The following is a 14,018-nucleotide window of genomic DNA, read 5'->3' as shown; positions in this document are numbered from 1 at the left end:
TTAAAAATCTGTAATGTTTTTTAATTCTTAAATAGAGTTATGTATAAAAATTTATACATATTTATATTTATATAATATATTTTATATATTTATTATATATGTAAATTTTTATATATATCTTTTATTATATTATTTATTATATTATATATATATTATATCTAAGAATAGACAATTTTTGACCTTAATTAAAAAAAATTTATATATATAATAATAATAATAATAAATAATGTAATATGGATATATGAATAAATATCTATTTAATTATACAATTATAGTGCATAAAATTAAAAACAATATTATACAAATAAAACAATAAAAACATTTTATTAAAATTAATTTAATTTATTAAGAAAAAATACATATAATCTAGAAATAATTATAGTATGGTTGAAAGCCGTGGAAAAGGATTTTGTTTAGAAATGACTAATTTTTTATGTTGATGTGATATATAACCTTTAATTTTGCCTTCATAAATTAAGTTTGCAACAATGCATTCTACTTCATCCATATCTACATCATCAATTCCATGCATTTCTAAAGCCGAAAGTAAATCTTGGATAGGAATTTGATGTATATTCAAGACTAAATATACTTTCTTAAATAAATTTCTATATGCTATTATTTTCAATTTTTCCACAATTAAATATATTCCTGCTCCTATAAAAAATGATTCATGTTTTTCCATTACTTTTTCAAGATTACGTAAATCTCCCTTTTTAACAGCTTCCATTAATTCTCCAAATTCCATTAAATTATATTTTTTTAATAAATTATGTTTTGGCATATATCCTAATAACATTTTTACTGGTACAAGATAAGTTAAAATTAATCGTTTGTTTTTTGAAGATTGTTTATGACAGTGTTCAAAAGCATAAGTAAGATATTCATCAGCTAAAAAATAATTAAAATAATTATTTAGAGCAGAATAAAAATGTCAAATTTATCATAAGATATTAAATTTTTATAATTACCAGCTTTATAATCGCTATCAAACATTGCTTTACGACCTACAAAAAATTTATAAGTAATTTGCTGTGCTAATGCAAAATGTGCTTTATATGGAGATGATTCTATTGCTCTTATTAAGGGTCTGCATAAATGCAATTTATTAATTCTAAAATATATTTTTAATAATTGATTAACTAATGCCAACATTCCCCATCTTTTTGTATCATCTTCTGAACTACGATTATCACAAGCACACACTCGAAAGCATCCCATTAAACAATCTGCACACTTTTCTAAAATTTCTCCAGGTTTCATATTTTTACTTGTTTTTGTATTCTCAGCACAAACTGCTAATAATCTTAATTCTAAACACATTATATTCATAACAGGTAGCATCCAATTTTCTTCTTTTTGCATTTGTAAAATTTTTGTTAAAGATTGAACTGCAGAACTTTGATAATTATACATAGATAATGGATCATCTTTGTTCATTGCTGCTACAGTTCTAAAAGTATAAATATATAATATTATATTTATGTAATAACAACATATATTTGATATAATATAATATTTAAAATAATAATAATAAAAATTCATTAAAATTTAATACTTTAAATGGTAGAGTATCAAATCATCAAGAGGAGTGGATAAATGTTCCATTGCTTTTGTTATTGCAATTTCAGATCCAATTTGTGAAATTAAAACATGATTATGTCGTAAAGATAACAAATCCTTAAATAAAAAAGTTGAATAAAGTTTATATTTTTATATTTTTATTTTATATTTTTATATTGATATAAATAATAATTATTTATACTTATTGATTCATTTATTTACCGCTAAAGTATCACCATCCTGATTTAACCACATACGTCTAACCTATCATAAATATAACCTCAAAATTGTCAAATGTTATTTTAATTATAAAATAATATATATTAAGTTTTCTAATAAAATACCTGCATTATATATGAATCCATTATAATATATGTAAATTTAATATAACAATTTATTTTGAAAATTTCTTTGTTATTAAAATTAATCACATTTTTTTAATATTATATATCAATGCTGCACAATCGTATAGTTTAAACATTTGAAGAAGCAGATGTCTCTACTATTTATTACTTATACTATTATAAGAAAAATGTTGCTTGGAAATAAGAAATGACTAAGAAAATTATAAAAATTATTAAAATTATATAATTATTAATAAATTATTATTATATTAATTATAATTATTATTATATATATATTATATTATTTATATTATATTTATATATAAATATACGTGTATAATAATATGATTATATTTATATTTATTTAAACATATTTCAAAATTTTAAACAAAAATTTAAATACAATATTTTAATATTGACAAAATCTATAAAAAAATGTTACATATTAATATACATATAACACTTATTATATATTTAGAATATAAATATTTAAAAAATAAAATAAAAAAAATGTAAATATTTTTTACATTAAATAAAATTTTTTTTTGTTTTTATTAATGTAAAATATTAATAAAAGAAATAAATATATTTAATCAAATATTTGAATAAATATTAAATAATTTGAATAATATTAAATTATTATAATATAATAATTAATAAATAATTAATATGTAATTGAAAATGAATTTTTAATTTTATTATTATGAATATTTAGAAAATTTGTCTTTCTTTAGTTGACGAACCTGAACTTTCTAATATAAAATGGCTAGCTATGGAACCCGATAAAGTATAGAGGTGGTGCTGCCAAGTCAGGGAGGGGGGTCCGTGGTCACGTGACCGAGCTGCGTTTTGAGCGCACTAACCAGGTACGAACAAATTCGTTGTTTTTTTCGTGGTTTTTCGCGCGCCACGGCCGAAAAAGCCGAGGCGTCGTGAATTTCGCTTGTTTCTGACTCCGGACGTGTCCTTTGAGTACGCAAACAACGCTTATAATAACTGTGAGTTACTTGCAAATACTTTGACTCGATCGTCTTACGGAGATCTATCGATGCTCCACCGCGGCGATGGTTGACAAGCCTTCTTCGCAAAAGCAGAAATGGCGTCTACCGTGCACATGGTCTGCAGAAAATATTCTACATCAACGTCGTAGTACTGATTCAGGAGTATAACATTCTACACGGCCAATTTCTTTATCATCCATTTGAAGAATTTTCACAACTCGCTTACAAACAACAACACAACGGACAAGGTGTTTTTTGTGATGCGCCTGATAATCCTCCTTCGTCATATTCTCAGCGCGCACGTCAAAATTTAGCTTTTTTTTAACTACTTCATCATCTTTTAAAATCTCCTATGTTGCAAAAAAAAAACACGAATCTTTTCGGTGTATTTAATTCTTTGCATCGAACAACATAATCCTTGGGAATTTCACAAAATTTGTGGATAAGATTTAGATCATTCTGCATATCACCGACGCTTAGTTATCCGTTCTTCTTCTAGGCAACCGTTTTAGGAAAAACGTGACTATTTTAAGAAATACTTATTAAATCGCTTAATTTTATATTTATCGTTATTAGTTAACCCTAACCTTTCATCTCTGTTCATGAGGAAATAAAATTGTATTTTGCAGACATTCACTTAATGTCGATTTTTCATTATAAATTTCTTCATACATACTTTCGTAATTATGATTTAACATTGTGCTTCATATATATTATAATCATACAAATATTTTTACATATTTACAATTGTTTTTCTTATGTAGGTTATTTTTAATGCATATTTATGATATAATTATTAGGATTTTGGATAATGATGGTATTAAAAAATTCATAAAATTTTATATATATTTTACTTTTTCAGTAATTCTTTATATAATTTAATTTCATCAAGCATTATTATGTATAAGTAATCATGATTATAGAATTTCTATGATATATGGAAAAATTTACATGAGTAAATTATAAATTATCTTTTTTACAAATATTAATTTATGCCTTTATATGATTTTTTGTATTTACATTAATATATAAATTTTAATCTGTGATTTCTTATAATTTTGTTTTATTCTTGATATATAATAAAGATTGTTCTAAATTCTTTTCTTTAGAATAAAATTATATTAATATTTAAAAATATATTTTGCTAGATAAATTTTATTAAAGTATTAAAAATTTTTAATTAATTTATGCATTTTTAGTTCAAAGTATTATATTATGTTTTATAATTTAAAATCAATAATCTATTTAATTTTATCAATAATTATTTTATTTTATATATTATATGTAAATATTTATTAATTATAATTTTGTCGTATATTTTTTTGTAAAAAATTTTCTTTTATAACATTTATGGACGTTATTAAATATATAACAATCTCTTAAATATATGAATTTTTAAAATATAAAATTTGTGATTAATATTAAAAATTTATAATTCATTATAAAAGTGAATTTAAATATTTAAGAAAATTTAAAAAATATAAAACTAGATGTGAATTATATGTTTTGTTATTGCAAGTATTATACATTATAATAACATTTCAGGTTTTTTATTTAAATCAATTAATAAAATTAAGTTTCAAATAATAAAGATATAATCCATATACTTGTTTTTTATATTATGCTATATTGAATATACACAATTAATTATTTCTTTTGTTACAGACTGTAAATAGAGAGTGTATATAGTGTGATAAGTGAGTGATATAGGTGTGTGGGATTTTAGTTGGCAATGAGTTCAAGCAACAAATCGGTGTCCTCCGGTGGGAGAGGCACCAATAAAAATAAATCACAACAGCATGGAAAATCAGATCATCATCAAACTAAATCATCGGATTCAATAAAACATGAAAAAATGCAGGTCAGTAAATATAGCTTATTATTATTACAAAAAAGGTTTTTTATTTTTTCTATCTTTTGATTTTATATTAATGTTGTAAAGAATTTTTTATTAAAAACTATGGCGTTTTAGCCAAACACTGTTCAGATGCGGCATGCACAAATTATTGACACTAGAATGGGTAGTGGTGAAGATCCTATTTTGAAAGAACGTATAAAACAAGTTATGGATATGACTAGACGGTCAGAAGACGAAGTTGTTATGGCTTTACATGATAGTGATGGAGACTTGGATCGTGCAGTTAATGATCTTTTGGAAGGAGTAAAAACAGAATGGGAAGTGAAAAAAAAGAAGCCTCGTCAACCTAGTGGTTCAAAACAAAGTATGGATGCTTCTGGTGGTCAAGATGAAAGTAGTGATTGGGATGAAAGGCGTAATCAACGAGGAGGTGGTCCTCCCCGTATGCGAGGTCGTGCTAATCATGATAATCGTGGATGTATGTTAAAAAAAAATTGAATATTTAATATTATACAATATTCATTGTATATTAATATATATTATTATGATATTAATTATATATTATTAACATATTCAAAATATTTATATAGGGCGTGGTCGAGAAAATAAAGAAAATGAAAGAAATATGGAAGATGGTGTTCGTGATGGTAGTTATAGTAGTAATAGAAGGGGTAGAGGTGGCCCAGGCAGACCTGGTCGAGGAGGACGAGGTGGAGGAAGAGGACTTGGTCCTCGAACATTTGCCAATCGAAATGATCCATCATCCGCTTCATCAACTCATAGTTTTAATCGATCAATTGATACATGGACAGGTAATGAAGAACAACAACAAACTACTCAAGAACCAAAAATGGGTAAATTCTTTCATATATTTTGATCATTAATATTTTAAATTATTTAAAATTATCATCTTATATATTAAAAATATGTGAATAGATGCATGGAATAATTTGGATTCTGCAGAAGACTGGGATAATGAAGAATATACAGGTTCATTGGCAGATACAAAAGTTTTTACACCAAGCACTTCTATAACTGAACCTACATCTTCTACAGAAGAACCTAAAACTCAGGATCGACAAACAGTACAATCAAATCAGAATGTAAATTTATCATTACTACAACAGGAAGTATGTAATATTATTTTATATATTAATTTTATTAATTATATTAAATATAACATTTTTTTTTATATATATAAGGAATTACCAAAATTGTCAGAAATACCACCAATACAGCAACAAACTTTAATACAACAAACACAGCAACAACAGCCTATATTAAGTTTACCAGCAATGCAGTTATCACAACAACCAAATGCTATAAGTGGTGGAGTATTAACAGCTGCCCAAACACAGTATTTAACACAACTTACCCAACAAACAAGTGAAAATTTGAAAGCTGCTGGACAAAATACATTTTCCTCTTCGATATCCAATCAAGTAATTAAATAAATATATATATTTTATATAATACAATATATATTCTATAAAGTATTTTTATATTTTTTACTAAATATTTTTTAAATATATTAGCCTCAAAGACAGACAAAACAACGTCCAAGGGTTCCACCTCCATCGAAAATACCATCTAGTGCTGTAGAAATGCCTGGAGATGCTGTGAATAGTGGCATTGGATTTCTTGATGTCCAATTTGGTGCACTTGAATTTGGTAGCGATTCAAGCTCTCTTGATGGTTCTGCAAATGAAAAATACAATTCAGCTAGTAATACAATAACTGGTGTAGATGTATCTTCTACTAATACTGTAAACACTGCCAATACAAATAGTTCTTTGGATATTGAAACAACGCAACCATCATCAACAACACCTTTCAATACTACTTCGCAAATGGTTATTTTATTATACTTAAATATAAATAAAAATAATTATTGTTTTTTAATTTTTAAATATAATTGAATAATTCTATTATTTATTTACAGTTATCAAATAGCGACAACTTACCAGTATCAAGTGAACATTCGATAAACGCTCAAACATTCACTGCTCGTGGTAGCAGTACTGGACAAACTTTAGATATAACTAAGCAAGATTTTACTTCACAAGTTTCACCAGGAAATGCTCCCTATGGTACAACTACAACTTATCAATCTCAAAAGACATCATTTCAAACACCTACTGCAACACCAAACACTTATAATGCATATTCTACAAATGCTCAATCCACTCAATCATCTTTTCAAACTGCGTCAGGCACGAGTGCTAATAATTATTCTGCAACAGCTACTGTTTCACAAGCAAGTTATAATTCTTCATCATCATTTCCTCAATCTAATACGTCAACCTTTAGTCAAGCTTCTCCTTCTGCATCTGCATCTGCAACTTCGGGTTATAATCAACCAACAACTACAAATCAGGTAATTATTGTACTCTATTGTACTCATATTAAAACTATTTAGTTTTACAAAATAATTTTGTTAAATAGGTATATCAATCTGCAAGTGGATATGTACCTACTACAACTTCTCAATATCAAGCACAGTCTGTAGCCACAAATACTGTATCAAATAGTAATACAGGCTATCAAAGTGGATATCAAGGATCGTCTTCATTTCAATCGACTCCACAAGCTTACCAACCATCTGCTACTACATTTACTTCACCTATAACTCAAACATCTGGAGCTTATCAAAGTGCAGCACAATCTGTCAGTATCTTTTTTAATGAATTCAAATATTATTTAAAAATTAATAAATTATATTTATAGGTGTATGCGAGTGCATATGGTACATATGCCAGTCAACCACAAACAGCATCTCACAATCATAAATTAAACAATAATACTACAAAAGATTCTCAGTATGATAGTAATGCAACAACATCAAATAGTTCTCTTGCAACTACAACAGCACCTACATTAGGTCTTAGTTCTGCTTCCGTAAATAGTTCACAAACTAAAGTAACGAATTCTAATGGTAAATAAAATTAAAATAAAATTAAAAATTTAATGAAATTATTTATATAGTTAGTTTAAAATAATCTTTTGTAATGGATTTTTTAAAGCGGTACCGAAAAGTACATCGAGTGGTGTAGTAACAGGTAGTAGTGGAAGTGGAAATATGACAGGTGGTGCAGCTGGTAATATGACACCAATGCTAAGTCATCAATATATTATGGGCCAAGGTGTACCTTATGCATTTCAACAACCAGTATATAGTTATGAGGAATTGCAACTTATGCAACAAAGAATACCGCATATGGTCAGTTATTATTTGATTACTTAATTAATTTATCTTAAGACTCAAGTACAACTTATTTGTGTATTAATTTTGAAAATAATTTGTACTTGATATCATTGAAATGCTTCATTAGAGTAATGTACACTTCAAAAATTTATGTCATTTTATTTTACATGACATAATAGATATAATAATAGATATAATATTACATTTCTTAAACAATAATTAATATTCATAATTGAAAAAAAAATTATATTTCAAATGTACTACTCTGAAGCATGTTATTCTATTTTATGTCATGATTATTTAGTAAAAAGAATGTTGAAGTAATCATTTTTTTAATGCTTGGTAACTGCTCGTTATTTCGATTTATATATATATAAATATATATATATATATAAAAGAAATAAATTTCTTATTTACATCTTTAAGTTGGCATAAAAAGTTTGTTATATTTTTTCATAGTGAGATGTTAAATAATTTTTTTAAACATTTTAATTTTGAAACACTAATTAGTAGAAAAATAAAGATGTTTGTGATCAACTTGGAAAGATATTAATAAAAAATTAATATATTAAAATTAAAATTTTTATTGATAATATATAATACCATTTTGATCATAGACTGATTGTAGCTTTTATATTATATCTTCTCTTTATAATTGATTTCATTTATATAATGTTACGTATCTAAAAATATATAAAAATATATAATGTAATTTTCAAGTGGTTATGTTGTATTATATTTAAAAAGAAGTTATTGAAAAATTTAATTATATTAATATATTTATTAATATTATAAATAAATTATATTAAATATTATATTTTAAGACATAAAAAATTTTTAATTTTAAATTAAAAATTCTAAAATTAAATTGAATAAAATCTAAAATAGATACAGCCAAACCACATGTTCTTGCCCCTAGTACGCGTAGACTTAGATATTAGTTAGCCTTCTTGTATTTGGAGTACACAGTGTATGCATGTAGTTTTGTGTTTGGCCTTTCTGACTAACCTGCAGCCAACTACTGGTTACTATGACGCGGCCTTGGGCTATCAGACAACCGGCCCTGCTACCAGTCTTGGTGGGGGACGAGGAGATGCACTCTCTGGTGTACAAGGTGTTCAAGGAGTACAAGGTGTACAAGGAGCCTATACCAGTATTAGTGATGCCAGGTTCGCTAGAAATGACAGCAATGCATCTCCAGTTCCATCTACTATGTCACAACAGGTGAAATTTATAAAGTTATATAATAGATATGAAATCGGAAGTAATATTACTATATTCTAAACATTAATTTGATCAAATAATAGATTTATATTATATTTAAATCTTATATTTTTTTATTTATGTTATTTATTTAGACTGCTACACAGCATCAGCAACCAATGATGAATCCTACACTTCCTCCAACATATGCATATTTTGCATATGGTGGTGGAATAATGCCAGGTGGCTTTCAATATGGAACCCCTGCTATTTATCCTGTAAGTTGATCAAAAAATACAAATTTTTTATTTTTATTTATTTATTTATTTATATATACTAACAAAAATTTGATTTTCATTTATTATAATTACTATAGCAGATAGCGACTGCTGGTAACGCGGGTACGAATAGTGGTGCATATAGTGCTAAACCAGGAAGTTATGGATCTGGATATGGAGCTGGTGCAAGTTATGATGCATTAGCATCTGCTGGTCCCTCTGCTGAATATAAAGGTGCAGGAAGCAGTTACACTAGTACACAAGCTGGTAAAACTGGAACATCTACTGGAAATACGAATACTGGTGGATCGTCTGCAACCGATATAACCGCTACTATGTATGCAAAAAGTCATGTAGCACTTAGTAAAGTGAATGTAAGCATCTATACAGTTAATTTTATAAAGATTATTTTTTGAAAAATTTAATAATACTTTAATATTATTTTAGTCTTACGACAAACAAACTTTTCACTCAGCAACTCCTCCGCCATTTAGTCTTACTGGAAGTCAAAATGCTGGTTTACCTGGTGCATATGGAACACCACATTTGTTTATTCCTACTATGCCTCATCAATTACACCAACCACTTCATCAAGATGGTGGTAGTAGTACAGGCCAAAGGTCTAATACAAGTTCTCAAAATAAAGCCCAAGCAAAACCTGGTTATAGTCCTAGTTACTGGACTGGAAGTAATTAAAAAATTGGACTGCGAAAGGAAAAAGAGAGGGAAAAAATAAAAATGCACCATTTTAGACAAACTACCATTTCGCCATTGTGATACACGGTGGTGTGAAATAAGGACATTGACATAAATGATATAAAGGACACGAGATAAGACGATTTTCCTTTTCTTTTCTTTTTTTTTTTTTCTTTTTTTTTCTTTTCCTTTTTTTTCTTTTTTTTTTTTTTTTTTTTTTTTTTTTTTTTTTTTGTGAAACTAAATGATTCTAATAGAATACAAGTTAATGTAAAATATTAAATGAAACTTAGAATATGGAAGGATTAAGCAATTTTTAAAGATTTTGTGTTTAATGGCGTGATAATATTTTTCACATAAATCTAATAGCAATTAGTTAGAAAAATGTTATACTCTTTTTAATTAGTCATATTAATTTCTGTATTCTTATATTTTGAGATATTAAGTTGGATTATAAAGAAATCTTTTAATATGTTATTCTACTTATAATTCTACATAATTCTTTAATTGTATTAAAAAGTTTTTGGTGTGTATAATGCAAATATATATATATATATATATATATATATATATATATATATATAATATACATATATATATTTCTTTAATTTAATAAAAATGTAATATGCAAAAGAGAAAAAAAGATAGTAAAATGCAACATGAAAAAATTGCATAGTTCTTCCAAATGTAAGGCGCATTCGTGCCAAATGAATTTATAGCGTTTATAACGTGTAAAATCGTGAAAAGAATGATCATACATATTTCTCAAGAAGAAGAAGAAGAAAAAGAAGAAGAAGAGGAAGAAAAAGAGGAAGAACAGAATTAATTGTGATTAAACGCTATAAAAAAAGAAAATCAAGATTTGTGAGTAGCTCTCGTGTGAAATATTGAAAAGATGATCTAGAAGAGTAATTGACTGTTAAATTTACTCCCGATCTCCTATCTGTATACTACTGTGCAATTGCGAATATATACTGCATCGACTGCAAAGGGTGACAGTTTTTTTGTATGACGTAGGCATTTCGACTCGTTAACATCTAAAGTGCTTCTTTACATGAAAACAAAGCACCCCGTTCGTGATGAAACGTAAAACTATGCTATGTAAATTACAATTATTGTATGTATTTAACCATGGAACATCAGGTATATAAAGTTATAATCATCATAATGTTGTCACTTTTGGTATTTAAAAATGAATATATAATCGCACTAGTTTCGCATTCTTGCGCGCACCCATTATATATATATATATATATAATATATATAATATATATATAATATATATATAATATATATATATATATATATATATATATATATATATATATATATAATATATATATATATATTTGATTTGGTTGCCTTGCATTTCTTTTAGTTACCAGAATTTATGAACGTTATATTTTATTAACAAAAAGCTATTAAACCAAAAAGAAGATACCGTCATACCATGTTTTCAAGGAACGTTGATTTCAAAATGAGAGCGGTACTTATTTAATATAAATTATGTTTATAAAAAGCGGCGTTGCAGATTAAACAGTGCCACAAAATACTAGAAAAAACAAGCAGAATTCAATAATTTTCTTGTGGTGCCTTGAATAAAATTCAAATAATAGAATTCAAACATCTGCTTTTTGCAGGAATTTCTCACATAACTTTCTACAATCCTTTCATACTGTAAGTTGTATTATCTAAAACATACCTTATCCTTATTCATATATTAACTTTTACTAATTATTCTATATCATCTATGTAATTTATATTCTAAGAAATAATAGGTGATGTTTTAGTTTAATTACAGTTTTAAAATTTCTGTTTTATCAGAATATTATTTTATCCTTTCCAAATTTATAGTTTTCAAAGAGATTCAAATGATTTTTGGAATAATAATTATATTTAAATATGATGCATCTAAAAAGATATCAAATTAATTTGTCAACAAATAATTTATAATTATTATTAAATAGTTATGACAGCTTTAAAACTATATTTCTGAAATTTATTATATAAAGAAATATAGAAGAAAATTGAAACACATATTATGATATTCTATTTGATGTTTACAAAATGTATAGTCCAAGTAATAATCTTATGTGGCTAATTCATAATTTTTTCAATTTTTTTTTTTTTTTTTTTTACTTTTTGCTTTTGATTCGAATTCATTTTTAGGATCTGCTTAAAAATTGTAATATTTGTTAATACATAAATAAAATCGAATTTTAGTTGATCAAAATATTGAGTATTGAATATTGAATAAGTATATATTAAACATTATATATTGATTTCATTTAAATATATAACAAGAATAACCTGCACTATTTGCATTTTTTAAATTTGATACTAAAATAAGTTTTAAATGTAACAAAAAATGTCAATGTTAGTGTACCGCTAATAAGTATTCATAATGACTTGTATTATTTTAATTAGATTATAATAAAGAGAAAAGTGTAATTACCGATTCCGTCTGGTAAAACAATATTCGTACTATTAAATTATTTATGCTGATTAATAACATATTGTACAGTTATAAAATAATCAGAAAAAGTCAGTTTAGAAGACGAACACGAGTCACTTCAGAAAACATACATTTTTACATTGTGTATAGCAATCATGACAAATAATTCCTATCATTAAGAAATAAACGAATGAAGTTATGACGTGAATAAAGTATTTACACGAAATGCTGTTGAAATTCTTATAATTCAGCATGTGTATCATACTTTTCGGAATAAATTATTTTACCGAAAAATTATTCGAAATAACTATTAACACAAAAAAAAGTAAATAAATAATAAATTGTAAGTAATATCTTGTTAGCAATTGCATTATACATATATACATATGGATAGGATGGTTTGAGAGTCATGGGAGACCAAGTGTAGAATAGTTCTCTCTAGAAGAACAATAAAAATGTAAATCTATAATCATAAATTATTAACATAATGATCAATTTCGTCAACTAAATGATTTCTGGAAACAGATTATTCTATCATCCTAACTATATAGGATATTTCAAAACTGTATTGTATAACGCTAATGACTTAATGACTATAAAATATTGTGCTATACAAAAAATGCTTTTGAAATATATGTATAATTTTAAATGATTATCATTAGAATATCATGTGTCATATGTATAATTTTAAATGTTATCGTTAAAATTTGAATTTATCATTTAATTTTGAAATTAATTTAGAAATTAAGTTTATTGTTTGAAAAGTTAATAAATTTAAATTTACATATTAAACATTATCTTTAAAGAAATTTTTCTTTAAGAAACATTATTTATTATATATACATATATGATTCAATTTAAAGTTATTAATTAATATTTTAAATAAATATTTCATTTCTTTTTCAAGTATAACAAATTTTTTACAAATATTTTAGCTTATGTAAAATACTTGTGTAAAACATTAAAAATTAGAAATATATTAGAATATTTATGTTAATTATACAAACATTTTTATAAGTTAGTAAATAATTTATATATTATATATATTTCTTATATTTTATCTCTTTTATATACATTATCTATTTTATCTCTTTATATACATATTGAATTCCGTTTATTTTTAAAACATTTTTATATATTCCAAATAAGTATATTTAAATAAATATAATCATTTCAAGGATTACTAATTAAAAAAATCAATATTTTTAAAAAAAATATTTTTTTTTTATATTTAATATATATTTTTAAACATTTTTCTCTTTATAAATTTATCAAATGAAATATATCAAATATATCAAATGTAATATATGATAAGAAAATAGAAGAAAATACAAAATATATCGGAAAATGAAAAAATATGAATATATTTAAAAATTTAAATAAAGCAGTTCCTTATGACAATTAATGGTAATATC

The 14,018-nt window shown here is 25.0% G+C and overlaps 2 protein-coding genes across 19 annotated transcripts; one reads left to right on the top strand and one right to left on the bottom strand.

The window, feature by feature from the left end:
- Window positions 1-321: 321 nt before the first annotated feature.
- LOC107999245 (PCI domain-containing protein 2) lies at window positions 322-2,114 on the bottom strand. Of its 4 annotated transcripts, none has more exons than XM_017058943.3 (5): window positions 1,908-2,114; window positions 1,786-1,827; window positions 1,559-1,680; window positions 972-1,453; window positions 322-891 (listed from the first exon to the last, which is right to left on the bottom strand). In XM_017058943.3, exons 1-5 carry the CDS (start codon window positions 1,926-1,928, stop codon window positions 377-379), a joined length of 1,182 nt encoding a protein of 393 aa, XP_016914432.1. In that variant the 5' UTR covers window positions 1,929-2,114; the 3' UTR covers window positions 322-376. The 4 variants fall into 4 exon arrangements, with proteins under 4 accessions (XP_016914432.1, XP_061933255.1, XP_061933257.1 ...); XM_062077271.1 differs by having other exon boundaries at window positions 1,786-1,843; window positions 1,908-2,054; XM_062077273.1 differs by lacking the exon at window positions 1,786-1,827 and having other exon boundaries at window positions 1,908-2,060.
- Window positions 2,115-2,644: 530 nt separating this feature from the next.
- LOC107999423 (protein lingerer) lies at window positions 2,645-13,395 on the top strand. 15 transcript variants are annotated; one of them, XM_017059245.3, is made up of 15 exons: window positions 2,645-2,773; window positions 4,574-4,769; window positions 4,881-5,244; window positions 5,357-5,620; window positions 5,703-5,896; window positions 5,969-6,208; window positions 6,302-6,619; window positions 6,709-7,143; window positions 7,212-7,433; window positions 7,494-7,701; window positions 7,790-7,986; window positions 8,986-9,195; window positions 9,330-9,452; window positions 9,551-9,826; window positions 9,900-13,395. In XM_017059245.3, the coding sequence occupies exons 2-15, from the start codon at window positions 4,641-4,643 to the stop codon at window positions 10,146-10,148; spliced, it is 3,429 nt and encodes a 1,142-aa protein (XP_016914734.1). In that variant the 5' UTR covers window positions 2,645-2,773; window positions 4,574-4,640; the 3' UTR covers window positions 10,149-13,395. The 15 variants fall into 15 exon arrangements, with proteins under 15 accessions (XP_016914734.1, XP_061933252.1, XP_061933254.1 ...); XM_062077268.1 differs by having other exon boundaries at window positions 2,712-2,773; window positions 5,703-5,869; XM_062077270.1 differs by having other exon boundaries at window positions 2,719-2,773; window positions 4,896-5,244; window positions 5,703-5,869; window positions 9,554-9,826.
- The last annotated feature ends 623 nt before the right edge of the window (window positions 13,396-14,018 follow it).

The sequence above is a fragment of the Apis cerana genome, linkage group LG7 (genome assembly GCF_029169275.1).
Source record: "Apis cerana isolate GH-2021 linkage group LG7, AcerK_1.0, whole genome shotgun sequence".
Lineage (NCBI taxonomy): Eukaryota > Metazoa > Arthropoda > Insecta > Hymenoptera > Apidae > Apis > Apis cerana.
This window is presented reverse-complemented; position numbering and strand designations above follow the sequence as displayed.

What these genes read in the sequence shown, in the direction of transcription:
- LOC107999245 (XM_017058943.3), bottom strand. Translation starts at nt 1,928, where the DNA reads ATGGATTCATATATAATGCAG. An exon ending in AGGATGGTGATACTTTAGCG is followed by an intron (nt 1,681 to 1,785) that starts GTAAATAAATGA and finishes TTTTTATTTAAG; the next exon opens with GATTTGTTATCTTTACGACA. An exon ending in TTGATACTCTACCATTTAAA is followed by an intron (nt 1,454 to 1,558) that starts GTATTAAATTTT and finishes TTATACTTTTAG; the next exon opens with AACTGTAGCAGCAATGAACA.
- LOC107999423 (XM_017059245.3), top strand. Translation starts at nt 4,641, where the DNA reads ATGAGTTCAAGCAACAAATCGGTGTCCTCCGGTGGGAGAGGCACCAAT. An exon ending in TAAAGTAACGAATTCTAATG is followed by an intron (nt 7,702 to 7,789) that starts GTAAATAAAATT and finishes GATTTTTTAAAG; the next exon opens with CGGTACCGAAAAGTACATCG. An exon ending in TAGCACTTAGTAAAGTGAAT is followed by an intron (nt 9,827 to 9,899) that starts GTAAGCATCTAT and finishes ATATTATTTTAG; the next exon opens with TCTTACGACAAACAAACTTT.